The 20,263-nt window shown below is 42.2% G+C and overlaps 1 protein-coding gene across 1 annotated transcript in view; it reads left to right on the top strand.

The window, feature by feature from the left end:
- The window catches only part of ZBTB10 (zinc finger and BTB domain containing 10), a 32,875-nt gene extending 13,558 nt beyond the window's left edge, over window positions 1–19,317 (top strand). Inside the window, exons 3-6 of the mRNA XM_070391996.1 lie at window positions 7,426–7,524; window positions 13,860–14,036; window positions 14,231–14,403; window positions 14,667–19,317. Coding sequence (XP_070248097.1) covers window positions 7,426–7,524; window positions 13,860–14,036; window positions 14,231–14,403; window positions 14,667–14,972 — 755 coding nt within the window. The 3' untranslated portion in view covers window positions 14,973–19,317. The remainder of the gene's footprint in view (window positions 1–7,425; window positions 7,525–13,859; window positions 14,037–14,230; window positions 14,404–14,666) is intronic.
- Window positions 19,318–20,263: the final 946 nt, after the last annotated feature.

Raw genomic sequence — 20,263 nt, 5'->3', positions numbered from 1 at the left:
TCCAGATGTTCTTCCTCATCTTCCCAGCATCCTTTTGGTTGAGTATAATTTAAGTGATGATTTATTTTTTTTTTAATAAACTGTTACAATTGAGTTTTAAATAGTAGTTTGAAAGTCTGGTGCTCATTAAAAAATTTTAATACTGTACAAATACTCTGGAACAAGGTGGTCTTGGTCATGTTTACTGATTTGAGAGAGAAAGAGAGAAACATTGATCGGTTGCCTCCCATATATGCCCCAACCAAGGATCTAACCTGAAACCTAGGTATTTGCCCTGACTGGGAATCGAACCTGCAACCTTTTGGCATATGGGATGATGCTCCAACCAACTGAGCCACCCTGGCCAGGACCCTGATACTCATTAAAAAAAAAAAAAAAATCCACCAGTAGTTCATGGGCTATAAAATATAGTAATGCCTAAGACTCTTCAATATTTAATCTTGAAAGAATGCTAGTAGGCATCTATATGGTGGTAAGCCTATGCTGCCATCTCTTTCCCCTTCTCTATCTTTCCTCCACCTGTGTTCTTTCCTCCCCCGTTTTCCGTATTTGTTTGACCCAAAAGATGGCTGTGCTAACCTAAGTGAGAGCCCCGAGGACACAGACGGTGTGGCCAGACCCCTGCTGGGTGCTGAGGAGGCTTGTGTGGACCTGGGAGAAGGGCATCTTTGTGGTTACCACCTGCTAAGGGCATTACATTTTCTAAACCCTGAAAACGTCAAATCGAGTTTCTGTTACACTGACTGTTTGATTTCTGACAGAACTTTAATATTCTGGGTGACCAGATAGTTTTAAATTTTCAAAGCTTTCCTTTCCAGAAAAGTTGTTATATCCAAATATTACATTTCTGGGACTCCAAAGTAGTTTTTCACATCATAACACGAGGAAATTTGGTAATAAAAGTTTTATTTAAAACTCCAAGAAACTAAGCAACATGCCAGATGATGTTGATGTAAGACGGAGCACACGTGTTCACAGTGGGGTGGCCGTGGCACCCAGTGCAGTGTGATGGGTGCTCAGTAAGAAGCATGGGGAGAGCTTACTGCAGAGGCAGCAGTGGGCTTGGCCCTCGTATGGTGGGGTTTGCCAGGAGGGAGGAGGATGTTTCCTGCTGCAGCTGACAAGTTGGAATAGTGGGTAAAAGAATAGAAAGGGGCTGTCACAGGGAGATGAGGTTGGTGGGTAGGTTAGGGCCAGACTGTGATTCTGTTTGACGTGGTAATTGTGAAATTCTTTTAGATTCTGAGACAGCGAGAGGTTTTAACTAGAGATTCGATCTGTTTATATTTGCCTTTAACACAAAAGCATTTGTAGGGTGTTGTTCATGGAGTGGGAAGTGACCCGGGAGCCTGATGAGGTCTGGTCATGGCAGAGTGCCCGCCTTGAGGAGTGCGAGGGAACGGGAGAGCCCAGGCTGGGAGGCGCAGTTCCGCGTGGAGGGGAACTGCTGCAGGAGCTCAAGGGTGCTTTATTGCATAGACCACATCGCAACTGTTTACTCCACTGAACGAGGGAAATACTGATCTCAGTGAAGGAAGTGAAAATAACCTATACCTGTTCATAAAAACACTAGAGGCCCAGTGCACGAAATTCGTGCACTCCGCAGGGGTGGGGGTTGGGGGTGGTGTTCCTCAGCCTGGCCTGCTCTCTCTCACAGTCCAGGAGCCCTCGGGAGATGTCTGACTGATGGCTTAGGCCCACCATAAGTCAGACATCCTTAGTGCTGCTGTGGAGGCGGGAGAGGTTGCGTTGAGCATCTGCCCCCTGGTGGTCAGTGCGCATCATAGCGACTGGTCATTTGGCCGTTTGGTCAATTTGCATATTAGCTTTTTATTATATAGGATGCTCTTTCCATTGCTTGTGAACCAGATTTTTAAAAAACCCATGACCTACAAGAGGTCATGTTTTAAAAAGGCAAGACATGTTAATCAGAGAATTATTTTAAAAATGAATTCTGAGGAGGAGGTTGCTATATTATTTTTTTATATTATTGATTTCAGAGAGGGAGAGAAAGATAGAAACATCAATAATGAGAAAGAATCATTGATCAGCTGCCTCCCACACCCCCCTACTGGGGATCCAACCCACAATCCAGTCATGTGTCCTCATGGTTCATAGATTGAGGCTCAACCACTGAGTAACACTGGCTGGGCTGGAGGATGCTTTAAAGATAATGTATACGTGCAAGGAACAGTGATAGCTGTCATCGAAGGTGCATTTAAGATTTTGAAATGGTTGTATTAAATAAAGGGAAGTTAATAAAGTTGAATGCTGGTTTAGCAGAGTGTAGTGAGGGTTATCTTTGCTCCTTTAGCAGAACAGTGTATCAAGTATCACTAGAAAGTGAGTTTAAGGTGGACAGCATTGCAAATTGAGCCCTTTTTGGTTGTTTGCTCTGCACCAGGCCACATGCCTGGTGCTTGTAACACATTACCAGGAGTTGAGTCAATGAGCAATGCAGCTCTCTATCTCTAGCAGCTAGAGCAGGGGTGGGCAAACTTTTTGACTCAAGGGCCACAATGGGTTCTTAAACTGGACCGGAGGGCCGGAACCAAAGCATGGATGGAGTGTTTGTGTGAACTAATATAAATTCAAAGTAAACATCATTACATAAAAGGGTATGGTCTTTTTTTTTTTTTAGTTTTATTCATTTCAAACGGGCCGGATCCGGCCCGCGGGCCGTAGTTTGCCCACGGCTGAGCTAGAGTCTAGCTTAATCTTAGCTCCCTCATGCAACAAGGATACGAACATTCTTACTATTGTGACATACACATGGAAAGTTTGTGTGAGAAAGCATATACAGAGGACTTACTGCTTGATGCATAAACTCTGTTCTTTGTCTTCTTTGAGGGAGGGGTCTGCTATTACCTGTTCATGGGAGAAAGACATTTGTAAAAATAGAAGAAATTATACATGGCTTATCATTTAGCTCTGATGATTTGAATCATATTACACAGCACACATAATACCTGCTACCATTCAGAAAGCTGTTATCTTGTGAAACTAACGTTTTAATAGTTCTTTAAAAGGTCTGACAATTGTAGAGAGATCTTAGCCCTTTTTGCTAAGTTTAAATGAAGTGAAAGATTTCCATAGCAAAGTCATGAATGTTAGAAAAGCAAATATGTTAAAGAGTTTACTTTTTAATCTTATAATTTTAGAGAAAAAGATGGTGAGGAAGATTTACTGCCTTTGCTTCTCAGCGAAGCAAATTCGTCCCTATATCAAGTGAACAGTTGGTTACCTGGCTTCTCTCCCACTCACATCAGCGAAACTGATGAGAAATGAGTTGCTAGGCAGTTTGGCTGGTGTCACGTAAGGTCCAGAGTGATGTGATATATTGCTTCATGCATTAAGCATGCTACTTAGGAAAGCTGTTGTCAGCCTGGCAGAGCTCACCTGTGTTGAGGTTTGTTTTTAATACCAAGAACCAAGTAGCTGGTACCTCTCCAAAGAGATTTACTGTCTAGCACGGGTGTGGTTTTGTGCGGAGGGGAAATATTGCACACAGGACGACTACACTAGCCATCTATTATTGCTGTTGTGTACTTAGTGTCCATGTAGGATTAAAGATTACAAGTTAAATTCTAATACTTTCGAGATGGGGTAGAAGACGGGAGATGTCTGTTTTAAGAACCAGCAGAGGAAAGCCTTCAACAAATCACTATAGAATGTTACATAAATAGAAATACCCCATATTGACAAACCATTGTGGGAATTTGACAAATGCCCTCTCAACAGGCTACACTTTCGAATTACTGTTTTTAAAAGACAGAAACTTAATAACATTGTTTGGATAGTGATTTGCATTTTATTTTTGAATTTCAAAATACATTTAACTTTTCGTAGGAAAACAAAGCTACTGAATTTCACTTATTTTTCAGTGTATGGACGTGTTTTAGTGCAATTGTACACCTGAAAACAGAAATTATTCTTCAAACACCATTAATTACAACTAAACTAGTAATGTTGCAAAGGGCAGATTATTTAAGTAGCATTTAACATTTCTTGAAAAGCTTTTTATTTGTTATGCATTTTGATAAATATCCCATCTAGTAGAGGTAATATGCAAATTGATCATCACTCCAACACACAAGATGGCCAGAAGGGGAGGGCAATTGTGCTCGATCAGGCCAGCAGGAGAGGGCAGTTGGGAGAGACTAGGCCTGCAAGGGAGGGTAGTTGGGGGCGATCAGGCCTGCTGGGGAGGGCAATTAGGGATGACTGGGCCAGCAGGGGAGGGCAGTTAGGGGTGACCAGGCCGGCAGGGGAGCAGTTAGGCATCGATCAGGCTGGCAGGCAAGCGGTTGGGAGACAGCAGTCCTGGATTGTGAGAGGGATGTCCTAAACGGGCAGTCAGACATCCCTTGAGAGGTCCCAGATTGGAGAGGGTGCAGGCTGGGCTGAGGGACATACCCCCCATGCACGAATTTCATGCACCGGGCCTCTAGTTGGGAAAATAAGACCCAAATAGTGTTCTGCTCTGAAGGACCAGGTGAAGGAGTGTGGTCTGTTTACTTCTCAGTCATCCTCTTGACGTCCCACCTATTTCATACTCTGGCATCACCCTCCCATCTACTGGACAGAAAAGTCCTGAGTGCTGCCTTCAAACTCCTATCCGGACAGATGTTCCTTGCTCTCTCTCCTGTTACCCAAACAGACTCCCTGGGAATCTTACAAACCTGACCATTTCTTTTTGTGGTATTTCTTCAATAGCTTTAACTTCTCCCCTTCTTAGTGACTTCTTCCTTTCAGCATTTAAATATGTTTATTACTTTCATCTTATAAATGACAAAACTCTTATTCTATTCGGCACTCTTCCCTTTTACAGCCAAATTTCTCAAATTGTATTATCTCCTAATTCATTATCTCCCATTCTTTTTTTTTAAATATATTTTATTGATTTTTTTTTTTACAGAGAGGAAGGGAGAGGGATAGAGAGTTAGAAACATCAATGAGAGAGAAACATCGATCAGCTGCCTCCTGCACACCTCCTACTGGGGATGTGCCCGCAACCAAGGTACATGCCCTTGACCGGAATCGAACCTGGGACCTTTGAGTCCGCAGGTCGACGCTCTATCCACTGAGCCAAACCGGTTAGGGCTATCTCCCATTCTTAACACAGGCCATTGTTACTTTCTGCTTGCCCCCACCCACCCACTGAGGTGCTCAGGATTCTTGGATGAAATGAAAGTGACCCATATTTTCAGGCTTCATCTTGAATTCTTGACAGCACTGTCACAGTGGACTACTTCTTGAAATACTTTTCTAACAATCTTTTTATACCCTTTGGCAGATTATTAAATGCTAGGATTCCTCAAGGCCTCATCTGTTTACTCCCATGGCTTTATTTGCCATGTGCATTCTAACGACTCAAACATTTTTGTCCCTAGCTCAAGCACCAAATCTAAAGTTTTTGGTACTAAATTTCTCCACCTGGAAGAAAAAAATACAGCCCTAAGTCTTCCCTGAGCATCAAAGTCCCCTAGAGGACTTACTAACTCCAGGTTGCTGGGCCCCACCTCCAGAGTCTCTGGTAGGTCTGTGGTGGGCCTGAAAATGCCATTTCTAGGAAGTTCCCAACTAGCACTGCTGCTGGGGGAGGGACTGCACGAGCACTGTGGCGCGGTCCTCAATCACAGAAGCAAAGTAGCCTGTTTCACAGCGGGGCCGTGGCAGAGCTGGTCCCAGGAAGTCCTAGCGCTGCCTTTTTCACCCCGTCCCACCCCAAGCATATTATTCAGCCTTGTTCTGAAGTATGTTTCACTCAGTAAATTTCACAATTGAACTTCCTACACCTCCTGTTCCTCCAGAATGGGCTCTTTCCTCAGGTTCTCAGCTGCCATTAGCAACACTCTAGAAACGTGCTCATGACCTTCGCCCCCACCCCAGCACCCAGTCTGTCACCAAACCCTGTCAGTTTTGCCCCACAAACTCTCAAATTCATCCACTTTTCTCCATTTGCCATGGCCATTCAACCAAGTCACAAGCCACCACCAGCTCTCACTTGTAGTATTAAAACAGCTTCCTAACTGGTCTCCCTATATCTCCTCTTGCCCTCCTTTGATTCATTCCTACACAAGGAATAGTTTTTTGGTGTTTTTTTTTTTTTTTTTTTTTTTTAAAAGACAAACGAGCCTAACAGCCTGTTTAAAACCCTTTTATTGCTCTTAGCAAAAAAAGGCCAAATTCTTTACAGAAGCCTGCAGGAGCCTACATGACTATTTGTGTCTACTTGGGATCAATTAAACTATTCTTCTCTCGGTCATGATGGAAGTGTTATCCTACTGGCCTCGTAGTGTGAAAGTACCAGATCTGGTGGGTGGTTTGGGGTTTATAGCTGCACTAGAACCACTGCTGGGTAGCGTTTCATTGTATGATTATATTTGCCCACCATAAACTTTTTAACCTTTAGTATTGAGACTCGGAGCAGTACAGAATGGTGATACCAAGGATGGGTCTTGAATAGAAGGCAGAAGAGGGACAGTCCATAGTACGCGGCATTTTTAACACTGTCTTCAGAAATGTGTGATTCATCTGGGAGAGTAGATGGTGCCAGTGGGTGAGTCTAGATTCCTAAGCAGGCACCTGAAACATTACCTTGGACTCAAAGGAGTTTGAAGATTATCGTAAAAGCTGTGGTTAACCATGGGCGATCATAAGTAAAGGAGCAACTTAAAGACTGATGTTTTTGGAAGATCACTCGGGCAGTGTGTGGGGAGAGTGGTGGTGGGAGCACTGTTATTTGGGAAGCAAGGAGACCAAGGAACTGTTTGAGTCATTTACTCACTAATCAGGAGAGTAAAGACAAGAGCCAGTTGCAGGCAGTGGTAGAGAAATGAAGGGATGGAACAGATTTAAAGGGATTAACACATTAGTGTGCTTTTTCCTTTTATGCTGCCTATCACATCCTTTCCACAGTTCACTATGAACTCTTGGGAATGACCTCTTCTCTGATAGCTTCCTTTTTATTTTAGCTTTATATTTCCTTCCCAGCTCTGAGCCATAGGATGTTTTATACATCTAGTACTTAGTACCAGCAGTAGTCATCCTCTGTTGGGTGCCAGACATCATAATTATAACACTTGGTTTGCATTAACCTAATTTCTCTGTCAAATCTGATACAAGTAGATGCATGTGAGGAAACTGACATGCGCTCATGTAGCCAGTAGCCAATGGAGCTGGAGTACCGGTGCCCCCAGGCTGGCAGCCCATGCTCTCCAGTACACTGTGCTTGCTGCTGCGTGTGCACTTACTCTTGTGGTTGAAAATCATGTCTCACCCTTCCGTGCCTTGCGGTGTTGAGCAGGTGTTCAGCACTTGCAGATAGCCCTCTGTGTGCCCAAGAAACAGTTCCAGAAGGGAGTGTGTTGAATGGCAGCTGTGGTGCGGCTGTAATAACAGATGACTCTCCATCTCTTTCAGATCTGGATGGTGCTCTGCTCCCGGGGCCGGACTGTGACAGGAATGTGAACACAAACGTGCTGGCAGAAGCCAGCTTGGGGCAGGATGCAGGCGATGCTGGTAGGCACAGCAGGACTTGTTGTTGTCGACAGTATTACAGTGTCCCTTTAACACCCCTCCACCCGTGCAGTAAGAATTTAAAAAGAATACATTTAAGAGGATTTGAGGATTGGGAAGTGTTTGTGTACATGTTTACTAAGGACCTACTGCAGTTTCTTTTTCTTAAAGGAGAGGATTATATGTAAGTACTTTCATCTGTGGTGTCTGTGATTATGATGGACTTTGGAAGCCTATAAATAAAAAGATAGGCATTTCTCCTTTGTTGGGTGGACATTGTATAACTCAATATCAAAAGTAATTATGATGACTTCTGTTAAAGCAGCGGTTCTCAACCTTGGCTGCACATTAGAATCACCTGGGAATCTTTTTAAAATCCTGATTTCTGGGCCTCATCCTCCAGAAATTCTGTTTCTTTGTTACTAATGTTGTGGCCTCACCCCATAACAAAGAAACAGAATTTCTGGAGGATGAGGCCCAGAAATCAGGATTTTAAAAAGATTCCCAGGTGATTCTAATGTGCAGCCAAGGTTGAGAACCACGGTGTTAAAGTATAGATGGCATAAGAATGGTAATTATTAGAATGATTAATGTATTTGAATTAGCTTTGATATAAAATAATTGGCTGTTGCTGGCTACAGAAAATATTAATTCTAAATAGTAATATTTACCTGGTATATCAGCTGTACTTTAGGGAACAAAGAATTCATGCACATTCCACAGAATTACATGAATACATTATGAGGCAATTAGAAAGGGAAAGGTTTCTTTACAGAAGAATGACAAGCTAATAAATATAGAAGAATGATATTTTTGCATCCCCACAGGAAATAATTCAAGAACGTCACTCTATGGTGACATGGTTGATGGGCTTCCAGGACTGAGCACAGGGATGTGGGAATGGAAGGTTTACAGGGTGATGGTATCTTTAGTCACAAAGAGGAAAAGGTAGCTGTACAATAAAGAGGTCTGATGAGTGACCATCACCGAGTGATCAAACATAGTGCTACAGTGAAAGGAACCAGAACACGGGCCTCTGGACGCACAGTGTTTATGGTGTTCTTGCCCCAGATCTGATCACACAGGAAATGAGGTAGATGGACGTAAGTCCAGCTAGTCCAGATTCTAAAGGTCTAGTGCCAGGAAAGACAAGCAGAGGGACCATGGATTGAAGGGGACCAGTCCCAACAAGGACTAAAGGGGCATTTTGGGCACAGCTGGATATTTAAATACTAGAGGCCCTGTGCACAAAAATTTGTGCACTCGGGGCGGGGGGGTAGGGAGGGTCCCTCAGCCCGGCCTGTGCCCTCTCGCAGTCTGGGACCCCTCAGGAGATAACGACCTGCTGGCTTAGGCCTGCTCCTGGGTGGCAGAGGGCAGGCCCAATCCCTAGGTGCAGCCCCTGGTTGGGCTCAGAGCAGGGCTGATTGGGGAGTTGGGGCGCTGCCCCCTGTCACGCACAGAGCAGGGCCCATCAGGGGGTTGGGGAGCTCCCCCCTGTCACGCACAGAGTAGGGCTGATAGGGGAGTTAGGGCACCGCCCCGTCACACACAGAGCAGAGCGGATCAGGGGGTTGGGGCACTGCCCTCTATCACCCACAGAGCAGGGCCGATCAGGGAGTTGGGGCACCGCCACTGTCACACTCAGGGCAGGGCCGATGGGGAGGTTATGGCTCTACCCTGTCACACACAGAGCAGGGCCTGTGTGTGTGTGTGTGGGGGGGGGGGGGGGGGGGTTGGGGCGCCGCACCCTGTCACACACAGAGCAGGGCCGATCAGGGGGTTTGGACGCTGCCCCCTGTCATGCTGATCCGGTGCCAGGAGGCCTTATGGCTCCGCTGATCCTGGTGCTGGGAGGCATATTACCCTTTTACTATATAGGATAGAGGCCTGGGGGCCGGCTGGTTTGCCCTGAAGGGTGTCCTGGATCAGGGTGGGGGTCCCCACTGGGGTGCCTGGCCAGTCTGGGTGAGGGGCTGAGGGCTGCTTTCAGGCTGGCGGTTGTTGACTGAAGCTCCCAACCGCTCCTTTTTTTCTTTTTTTTTCTTTTTTATTCTGGGCCAGCTTTAGCTCTGGCTCTAGCTCTGATGTTTCCGCTGTTGATTGCGTTCTATAATCGAAACAATGTATAACTCCAGCTCTGAGATCCCGGCTGGCTGAAAGCTGGTTTCTGGGGTTTTGTTTAGCTTCTATATTTGTTACAAAGTTTCTTAGAGTTGCAGCTCAGAGGCCGGCAGCTGCAGGCGGGGAACGTTGGAGCCCTCTGTCACTGAAGCAAGCAAGCCTCATGTTCGCTTCCAGCTGCCTGGCTGCCGGCCGCCATCTTGGCTGACAGTTAATTTGCATAAGGATATGCTGATTAGCCAGTGGGAAGGGTAGCGGTCGTACGCTAATTACCATGTTTCTCTTTTATTAGTGTAGATGTCGTATGGATTAAATGACAGGTGTTGAACAACTTTAAATTTCTTGGATGTGATAAAGGTGCTGTGGTTATGTGGGAGAAAGTTCTAGAAGATGCACGCTGTGTTTAGGGGTGAAGAGATGGTTGTACAGCTTGTTTTCAAGTAGACATCAAAGGTGTGTGTATGTATGTATTGCAGAGCACATTCTGCAAAATGAACATTTGTTGAATGTACATACAGGGATATAGATGGTCATTGTGTCAGCTTGTGTAGCCTAGACATTTTTTAAAGAATTGATGGGGAGGGGACTACTAGGAGTACTTCTTACCAAAAACTGTTGGGCTTCTGAAGTCAGAATACACCAGCAAAAAACGAAGCCAAAACTCGGAGAAGCTCCCTTAAGGTGGTTTCTCCTAACTGTTGAAAGAATTTACAAAAAAGGTTTTGAAGTTAGTAGTTTACAGATTTGGGTTACCGTTTGAAGACTTTTGCTGTTCAGAGAATCACTGAGTACAGGAATGTTTTCTTGCCCTTGCTTTTGGTTTAGAAATCTGTTTTAAGAATGGACTGGTTCAGTTGGGCTATGTGCATTCATACGTAGTTTTAAATTTGCACGTACATATTTTCAGGTAATGGTCTCTCTAATTTATCTCATTCGCAAAAAAAGAAACACCTTGATTTAGAGTCACTTGTCTTTAGTGGACACTTTGATTCATTGGATTTTTTGCAACTGAGACCAGCCTTTATCTTACAATTTTGACTATAAAAACATTGTTGTCTTCTTAGTTTGCCATTATCCTATATAATAAAGATGTAATATGCAAATAGTTGTTATGCCGTGAAGTGTAACGACCAGATCATGGATCAGCAGGAGGGTGGGGCAGCGAGCTACAAGCAGGGCGGGGTAGGGCAGCAAGCTATGAGGGGCTGGGCGGCGGGCGGAGGGAGCCACAGGAGGGCGGGGCAGCGGGCGGAGAGCTACTGGAGGGTGGCAGGGAGCTACTGGTGCATGGATTCGTGTGCAGGGCTACTAGTGGAATCATAAGTAAGCACAATTTTGCAGTAGATTTTCAATGACTTTAATGATCCTTCAGTGGGTTGAATTACAAAGGAACCTTTCTTCAAGCTGCTCTTAGGTGTCCTACAAGATAGCCCATTGTTGTAAGAATTGGGAGAGATGACTAAGTTTGGGATAAGCCTTCCTTAATTTGCATTATTTTGAATTTCAGAATGCTCTCTTGCCTATTATCATGAATGCTTTTTGTTATGTCTTTACTGTAGGTTATTTAGAAAAACATGGAATTTCAAGTATTAAAAATCTTTAATTCCGACTCTTGGATTATCAAGTCATGTTTTAGGCTGTTCTGTCTGTTCCTTTATGTAATGAATAATATTTAGTTGATATCAGCATATCTAACATGATTTCTTATGTTAATTTTTCAAGTATTTTGAGCATGTCAGAAATACCATTTGCCAGATACCATTTATTCAACAAATAACTGAAGAGTATGTTTTGGACATTAAAAATACAAAGGCAAGCCCTGACCAGTTTGGCTCAGTGGATGGAGTGTCGGCCTGCAGACTGAAGGGTCCCAGGTTCGATTCCAGTCAAGGGCATGTACCTTGGTTGCGGGCACATCCCCGGTAGGGGGTGTGCAGGAGGCAGCTCATCGATGTTTCTCTCTCATCGATGTTTCTCTCTCATCGATGTTTCTGGCTCTCTATCCCTCTCCCTTCCTCTCTGTAAAAAAAAAAAAAAAAAAATTCAATAAAATATTTTTTAAAAAATACAAAGGTAAGACAGGCATTGATTTGGACAAGAACTGTGAGTCACAAAGCTCAAACTTTAGGAATGTGAAGGTGATCTATTCCTTCGCACACACAGACAAGGTGCCTCACTAGGATTCTGAAAACTTTCCCCCAAATAGCAATACACTATAGTTAAATTATATAATTATGGATTCGAGATTTCCTTCTTTTTTCTCTTTTATTCCTTTGTTTTTTGTTTTTGAGAGGGCTTTCCTAACATTTAACAAAATGGGTGGCTTTCTAAGCACAAAACAATTTACATTGTTAGCAATGAAATGTGATTTCTAAATCCCCGAGAGGCCTTTGTGCACTATTGGGTATTGATACTTTTACCAAAAAAGATGTCTTAAGTTCTTAAACAAATTTTTTTTAAAATATATTTTTATTGATTTCAGAGAGGAAGGGAGGAGAAGAGTAGAGGGGGAGAGGAGAGGAGAGGGAGAGAGAGATAGAAACATCAGTGATGAAAGAGAATCACTGATTGGCTGCCTCCTGCTCGCCCCCTAGCTGGTTTGGCTCAGTGGATAGAGGATCGGCCTGCTGACTGAAAGGTCCGTCCCAAGTTTAATTCCAGCTAGGGCAGTTATTTTAATTTTTAAGAAAATTAATGTATCTGCAAATAGATGCAGTATAGGAAAATGAATTTTATTTTTTTTACTTTTTTATTAATCCTCACTGGGGATATTTTTCTGTTGATTTTTAGAGAGGGAGAGGGAGAGGGACATATCGATGTGAGAGAGACATCATTGGTTACCTCCCACATGCTCCCTGACTAACTGGGGCCAGGGCCTGCAAGCCAGGTACATGCCCTTGCCCAGAATCGAACCTGTGACCTTTCAGTCTGCAGGCCAACACTCTGTCTACTGAGTCAACCAGCTAGGGCTGGGAAACAAATTCTTAGAAAACCCATTTTTTGACAAGCTTTCCTTTATTATATCCATGGTGTACATGGGAGGAAACTTAATCAGTTGCTGCAGGAGTGAGCTGTGCACAGCCCGGAAGGGGGAGTCCCAGGCAGAGACTTTGAAGGTAGGACCATTTCACCACAGAGGACAGCACTGGGGAGTCTGCTTGGAGCAGAGCGGCCAGGAGGGCAGTTGGAAGCAAGGGTTCGTCAGGCACTGGTTGGTAGGAGATGGGGAGTCCTTGGCTTCTACTCTGAGTGCGGTGGATAGTCCTTGCGGGCTTTTGAGCAGAGTGCCAGGCTCTGACTGAAAGTTTTAAAAAGAACCTGATTGTTGTGTTGAACTACACTGTAGGAAGGCAGATAAGCTGGTGGCTACTGAACATAATCCAGAGGCTAGAGTTGATGGTGGATTGGATCTGGGTGGCAATAGCCATGAGGATTCTGGATTCACATTGCCCAAGGATTCCCAGTACAAGGAATAGTCAACATGGGACCAGGTCCAGAGGAGAGAATTCCTGGTTTAGCTCTTCTGAAGATCCCACGGGACCTCGACTATTCTGTTCTGATTCTACCCTCTTGATTTCCATTTCTTCAAGGATGGGTTTAGAAAGAGGTTTTGGTGAAGCCCCCACAGGCATTCCGTTACCTTGCCCAGTGTGTCTATGACCACAGACAAGGGTCTGATAATAAAAGAACTTGATACTTGTAGTTTACCTGTTTATATTTTTCATCCCTCGTCCATTTTTCTAAACTAATTAGTCTTAAAACAAGACTATGTGATAGTTTGGAGACAGAAGGAGACCATCTAGTTCCACAGCTCGGCTTTGGGCTTGCAGTCTTGAGTGACAATAATTAGGAAGAGCAACTGTTTTAAGACAGGGTTCTGTGTTGAATATGTTTGAAAGACAGTATTTTCATTGTGGCCTCCACACACCACTAAAAAGTATTTAGATTTATTTCACTGAATTTTCCCCCATGTTTGAATTGTATTTTAAACTTTAGTTTGTTTTCTGTTTAAGATGCCTGCCATTAGGATATTATAATTAGGTAATAAAGTATGAAAACATGTCAGTTTTAGATTAAAATGTAGAGGTTTTTTATTTAGCTATTTTAAATTAAGCTCTTCTATCTTAATGCTCATTTATTGTGTGTTTTTATTCCAGCAAAAGACAGATCTTTATTACCATTATTACATCGAAATCACTTTTCAATTGTATTAGGTACTTCACATGATTTCAAGTATGGCCTGATGCCTGGCCCATCAAGTGATTTCAAGTATGGATTGCTACCAGGTACTTCAAACGATTTCAAGTATGGATTGCTACCAGGTGCTGCAAACGATTTCAAGTATGGATTGTTGCCTGAATCTTGGCCAAAACAAGAAACTTGGGAAAATGGCAAGTATTAGTCAACTAAACATGTACAGAATTATTCTGAGTTGTGGTGTTTCGGGTTGTTTTTTTTTTTTAATCAAGACAGTAGTAGCCCTGTAATTGTCCCTGTTCTCAGGGATAGGTAAGCTTTTGAGAGCAAGTTTTCTGTTTTATATATAAGTGCTTTTCTGTGTTTTTTTTTTTTTTTATTCTCAAAGGTGAATCATCTCTAAACATGAACAAGTTAAAATGCCCTCATTGTACCTATGTAGCCAAATACAGACGAACACTAAAAAGGCATTTGCTCATTCATACGGGAGTCAGATCCTTTAGCTGTGATATTTGTGGAAAACTGTTTACTCGCAGAGAGCATGTAAAAAGACATTCCCTGGTAAGTAACTTTAAATATAACTGATCTTTGAGCTAAACTATGTTTATGTCAGTAAAGTTTAAGGCATATTAGCACTGTTACTGCAGTTTTAAGGAAGGCTGATTATTAATAGCTTTAAACAAAGAGTATGACTTATGGTCTGATACTGAGCCTCATACAGCAAAAATGGTATATTTACTCATGGTTCAGCTGGTGATTTGAGTGGTTCAAATGCATTCAGTTGTTTATACCGTCCTTATTGGATTTTTCCCCCCTTCAATTAGGTGCATAAAAAGGATAAAAAATACAAATGTATGGTGTGTAAGAAGATCTTCATATTAGCTGCCAGTGTTGGAATCAGACATGGATCTCGACGCTATGGTATTTGTGTAGAATGTGCAGATAAACCACGGCCAGGAAGGCAAGAAGGTGTAGATCAGGGACAGGAGACAGATTTCCCTCGGGATGAAGAGTACGAGGAGAACGAAGCGGGAGAAGCCGAAGAAGAGCTGGCTGACGAGGGAGACGATCAGAACCACCCGTCACGATGGGACGAGTTGGGAGACGTCTGTATGTCTCAGGATGATTAACTGGCCTACTCTGCTCCTCAAGGATGCTGCATTGGGACGTAATATGAAGCGACAATTTGAATTGTTGAACTTGAAGGCTTGCAAATATGGTACATGCTGGATGGTAGTTAAGTTGCTGTGAAAACTGTAGGGTCAAAGCCTTATAGCAAAATTTTTTTATATTTGCACAGGACTGGACAGCAACCAACCTTGCGGTTGGATTACATGGAGTCCCTACATTTTCAGTCAGTTATCAAAGTAAAAATATTTTTTATTTATAGGATATACAGTAACTCTTTGGGTCCTAATGAACATGGATTACCTGTCTGTAAAGAGCTGACGTTTACGTACCAGTTTAACCGGAATGAAGAAAATCCAGTTACGAGAATACAGTGACAGCTGGCCCAACTACACTGTCCACCAAACCACTCAGGCTAGTTTGTACTAGTAGAGTTTTGTTTCTACTTTTATTTTTATTAATTTTATTTTTTTTAATACAGATTTTCAGTGAGGGGCCTTTTCAACCCCATTGGTTGTACTTTTCTGTATTTTCCATTTTGATTTGCTTCATAAGTTAAACCAAGTCTCTTCTAGTCTTAGGTATTATTTCTCAATTTTGTGCTGATGGGCATGTTTATAAGAACTGGAGAGGTAATTTATTGGAATGAACTAATTGACTTCCTCCATTCCCCCTTCCTTTTTGACATGAATTTTACTACTTCACAAACGAAGAATGATGTTGCAAAGTTACCGTGACGAAGTTGATAAATACCACTAAATGATTATGATTTAGAAGTCACTTCCTCTTGCTGCTCTAATCTGATAAAATGGTTCTACATGATGTTTTCTGACATGGTATTCGGTTTTGGGTATCTGTTACTTTGGCACTATTCTTGTTTGCCTTTTTTTATTTTTGCCAGTGTACTATACCTCAGTCCTATTTGAAAAGACAGAAATCTGATCGAAAGAAGTCATAGAAACAATAAGTAAAATGATTTGTTTTATGATTTATCCTCCATGTCCAGTTTGGTTAGCTTGTTATGCAATATAAGTGAACTATCAGGTTTTTACTCTTGTGCCCTTTTACCATTAAAATTAACACAAAAATTGCATTCTCTTTTGTTTCATATTTACTGGGATATTCAGTGTTTTAAAATTATGATAGACAATTATTTTTTTCAATTCCTTAGTCACTACACCTTGGTATGCAGTCTTTCTAGTAGTCACCTTGATTCAGTGATCTGCAAAAGTCTTACAAATAAAATATTGAGGCTTTACAATTTATGATTAACTGAATTTTTCAGGATACAAGAGGTGATATATTATAAAGTAGAAATTGTCAGGTTTATGTAGCCTGATGATAGATGAATTAGCTAATTGTAAGACAGCAAGATGTCACATAATTAATATTAATGTGCACAACATTATCAGGAACATATTGTATATTATATCGAGTGAGGGATATCAAACTTTCAGCTTTCTTTTAAATAGAGATTGAGCATATTTTCCTGCTGTGTGGTGCTCCATTTGATCAAGGGTGAAACATTGATACTTTTCTAAGAGACGCTTTCTCATTATCTTTGATTTCAGTAAAATGATGCTTAAATGTTAGACATCAATGTTTCTGCCCAGATAAATCAAAGATATAAAGTACAGTTACATGGTCAGATGCATCTTTCATTATCTAAACTTTATTATAGTTTCTGCATAACTGTAAAACTGACACGAATAGTTTTGGTTTGATTTTTAAGACTGAAGAGTACATCTTATTCTCAGTGTTCTAGGTAAATGAGTAAAATGTAGTTCTGGTGGGGTCCAAAGTAGACGTTAGTTGGGTAAAGATACTATGAATGAAAAAATATTTTAAGCATAAAATGTTCTGCATTGTGAATATGTAAGTATAGTATAAAGATTTCTTTCATCCCATTTATCCCCCTCCTTTAAAATAAACCATAGTTTACAATCGGTAGATCTGTCTATATATAAATATATATTAAAGAGAAAAGATATATATCTGAAAGTTGCTAAATCTGCTTTATTAGACTGCAGGTCACTTATTGCATAGAAACTGGACTGGGCTTTACACTCTAATGTACTTTTTACTTTTCCCAAGGTATGAACTTATTCTCTTTAAGTTGAATTTTCTTTACTACTTAAATCATTTATGTATATCTGGTAAATTATGACCAAATTCCTGTTAGATTGCATACAGTAAATTGAAATACACATGTGGTACACTACAGGATTGTTGTGCTTTCGCTTGGTTTAGTTGGAAGCAAAGTTTGATGTAGATGGCTTGTTACTGTTAATTTAAGATATTCTATGATTGTCCATTACCTTTTATGTTGTGTTGTGACAGATCGGACTATATTTACTTTACCATATTGTTTTTAGAAAGGCAATCCAAAGGAAAAATGTTTATACTCTTGAATATATTAGCCTCAGCCTATATAAAAGTTTCTTCTTTAAAGTAAGCGTTTCACAAGAAACAGAACTGACAAACTTTTCTACTTGCTGACTCCCTAATTTATTTTGTTCCATGATCTTGAGGGACTGCCTTTACCCTTCTAGATCATTTTTAAAAACTAGTTTTAGTACTAAGGTATACTACTGGATGTTTCTATTTTTTTAAGTATGTTCTTTTTCTGACTTACAGTACAAATTCAGGAAGTTGAGATGCTAAGAACTTAGGGTTGGTCTCCCCGGTAACAACGGAATACCCATAGTTCGGTCTGTGGGGCCCTGGCAGAATTGTGTGTAACACATTTGCTGAATTTTTCTCTCATAACTTAAAATTAAAAATATTTCAGAGCTTTTAATTTTAATGAAGGGGAAGAGCATGAACTGCCTCTCTGCTGTTCACTGTAGTACAGACCCTCTCAGATAAATCAAGGTCATACACTGTTTCTTAGGCTTCTGACAGTCACCGCCACACGGTCCCCACACTGTCATTCAGAGTTTGGCCCTCATTTTTCATAGTCACTAGATGTTTTGCTAAATTTTAGTACCACAGCAACTAAGCTGAAAAAAGAAGAGATGTTACAGGAAGGGAAACTGAACAGTCATGAGTAGCTTTGAAATTTGGGGGAAAACATTCACTGGTTTGGGTAGAGCCATCCTGATGAGGAGAATGAGGTCATGCGTAGACTCTTGTCAGATGCTTAGAACACTGGCAGTTGTTCAGTAATAGACGGGAACCAAGAGGAAAAGAAGGAACAAGGAAGGGGGAAGAGAGAAACTCTTATCACTACAACATAGTGTCAAAGGCCTGAAAAGAACTGGAGCAGTGTAATGGAGAAAGTATGATGAGATGGGTTTTTAAAATCACAAATTTTAAAACTTTGATAAGCTTTACTTATATTTTTAGGACTTTGTCAACATAGAATGAAGAGTTTATTTTTCTGAATAATGATTCCAAAAGCTACCATTTTTTAGTGCCTACACGTGCCGTTGCGCTTTATTTGATCTGTTCTCTCTAAGGTAGGTGCTATTGTCTCCATTTTATAGACAGGAAAGACTCCCAGCGGCCGCCTGCTCGCTGTAGCAGCCGCAGGGCCAGGGCCAGGGCCAGGCCAAGCTGCTCCCACCACCGCCTCCTCCGAGCCCGGCCCTTCTGGAGGCTCCACTGGGCCTCATGCAACAGCTTTTATAGAAGTTCACCCTTTTAAGGAGTCCTCTGTGGAGACACATTTCCCTTAGAACAGCTGTTAGGAATCTAGCGTCTACGCCTTTCTCTCCGCTGTCCCCAGGTGCACATCCTCCCTACCTTCCTCGTGCAGCCATCGCTGCACCACCTGCCTACAAACCAGGCACCCAGCCTCAGTGCGGCATTTCATTTTTAAATGAAGAAACAAACATGAACCCCAGGTCTAGTGCCATTCAGTCACCCAGATCCTTAAACTTAAACATGGTCCAGGCATCTCTGAGTCCCTTTCAGGTGAGACGGGAAGCTTTGCTCCTGCTGTGGCCCTGCCTCCCGGCGGGGGCAGCTCTAGGCAGCCAGGCTGTGTGGGGGAGAAGCTACGGGAAGCCCTGCCGTGGGACCCTGGGGACTTAGCTGTGGATGGAGAACACTGGCTACTGGAAACACCGTTTTGGGTTGAGGAGAGGGGTGGTTGAGGCCATTATGAAATGGGAGAATCAGCATTTAACACTGTAAACATAGAAAGAACACTTTCTCTGCCTGCTGTTTGTAAAAGCTCTTTGGGAAGATCTTTTACGAAGACCAATTTTTAAATGTAACTTACCTACCTAGTATAAGTGTCCTAAGACTTGTATGTAAACTTCCAAGACTGTTTGTCCGTGTATTTAGAAAATACACAAGAATCTTTATCAAACCTAAAAATATAAACTTGTGAGCACTAAACTGCTTCTGGCTTGTGAATTTTGTTGACTCTTGATTTTTTCATTCAGTTTTTTTGCAATCAAAGTGTACACAATTCGACTAATTGGGGTGGGGGACACCTTTGTAAACTTTGACATGTATAATTCAGATATCTTTGTACTTGAGGTTTAAAGTTTGAATTATATACTATTTTAAGGGTTTTTGCTTGTGTATTTTTATATGAAGAGAAGTGCACGAGCCCCTCCAACTACCTCCTTGCGCTGCGTGGAGAGCTGCTCTGGAGCACAGAGTGGCTCTAACCAGCACGTGTCCCATCATGATGACTTGAACGTTTCTCTACAGGTTTTAGAAACATTAAAGTATTTCCCCTGTGATTTACACTTGTACTTTGGGGAATGGGTTGAAAAGCAAAGCTCAATCACGTTATCCCATATTTACTGCATATCAGTAGGTTAATGGATTATAAGTAACTATATAAATTTCACGTTTTTAAAACTTGAGTAATATGAGAAAACACGCTAACTAGTTATGTAGGTTTTTGTGGTGTTAGCAGAACAAAGGAGATCATAGAGAGGACCAGCCGGTCAGGCTTGGCTGAGGGATGAGTCACGATTTAGTTTGGAGAACGGCGAGCTGAAGGCGGGTGGATGCCCATGTAGCATGTAACGCCCGCCGCAGGAACTGTCATGAGGCAGAAGAATTGGGTGCCTTCACTGCGGTTCCAGGGCTTAAGCTGAGACCACTTCCCAAGATGAAAAGGCAGTTTTTAATAATGACCCAGAGAGGAGATGGGATTGCTTCAGAAAAGTCCCCACGTGCACTGGACCTGTTGTGTCTGCGGCAGGATGGCCAGCATTTCTATGGAAGGGTCTGTGCTTTAAGGGCTCAGTCTGTCTGAACGATCTGACTTCTGTACTAAAGAGGGAAAGAAAAAGGGCGCCACAGGATCTCTGTTACGTGAGCTAAA

Source organism: Myotis yumanensis, unplaced genomic scaffold, assembly GCF_028538775.1.
Source record: "Myotis yumanensis isolate MYYU_CA2020_CCGP unplaced genomic scaffold, mMyoYum1.0.hap1 SCAF_15, whole genome shotgun sequence".
NCBI lineage: Eukaryota > Metazoa > Chordata > Mammalia > Chiroptera > Vespertilionidae > Myotis > Myotis yumanensis.
This window is presented reverse-complemented; position numbering and strand designations above follow the sequence as displayed.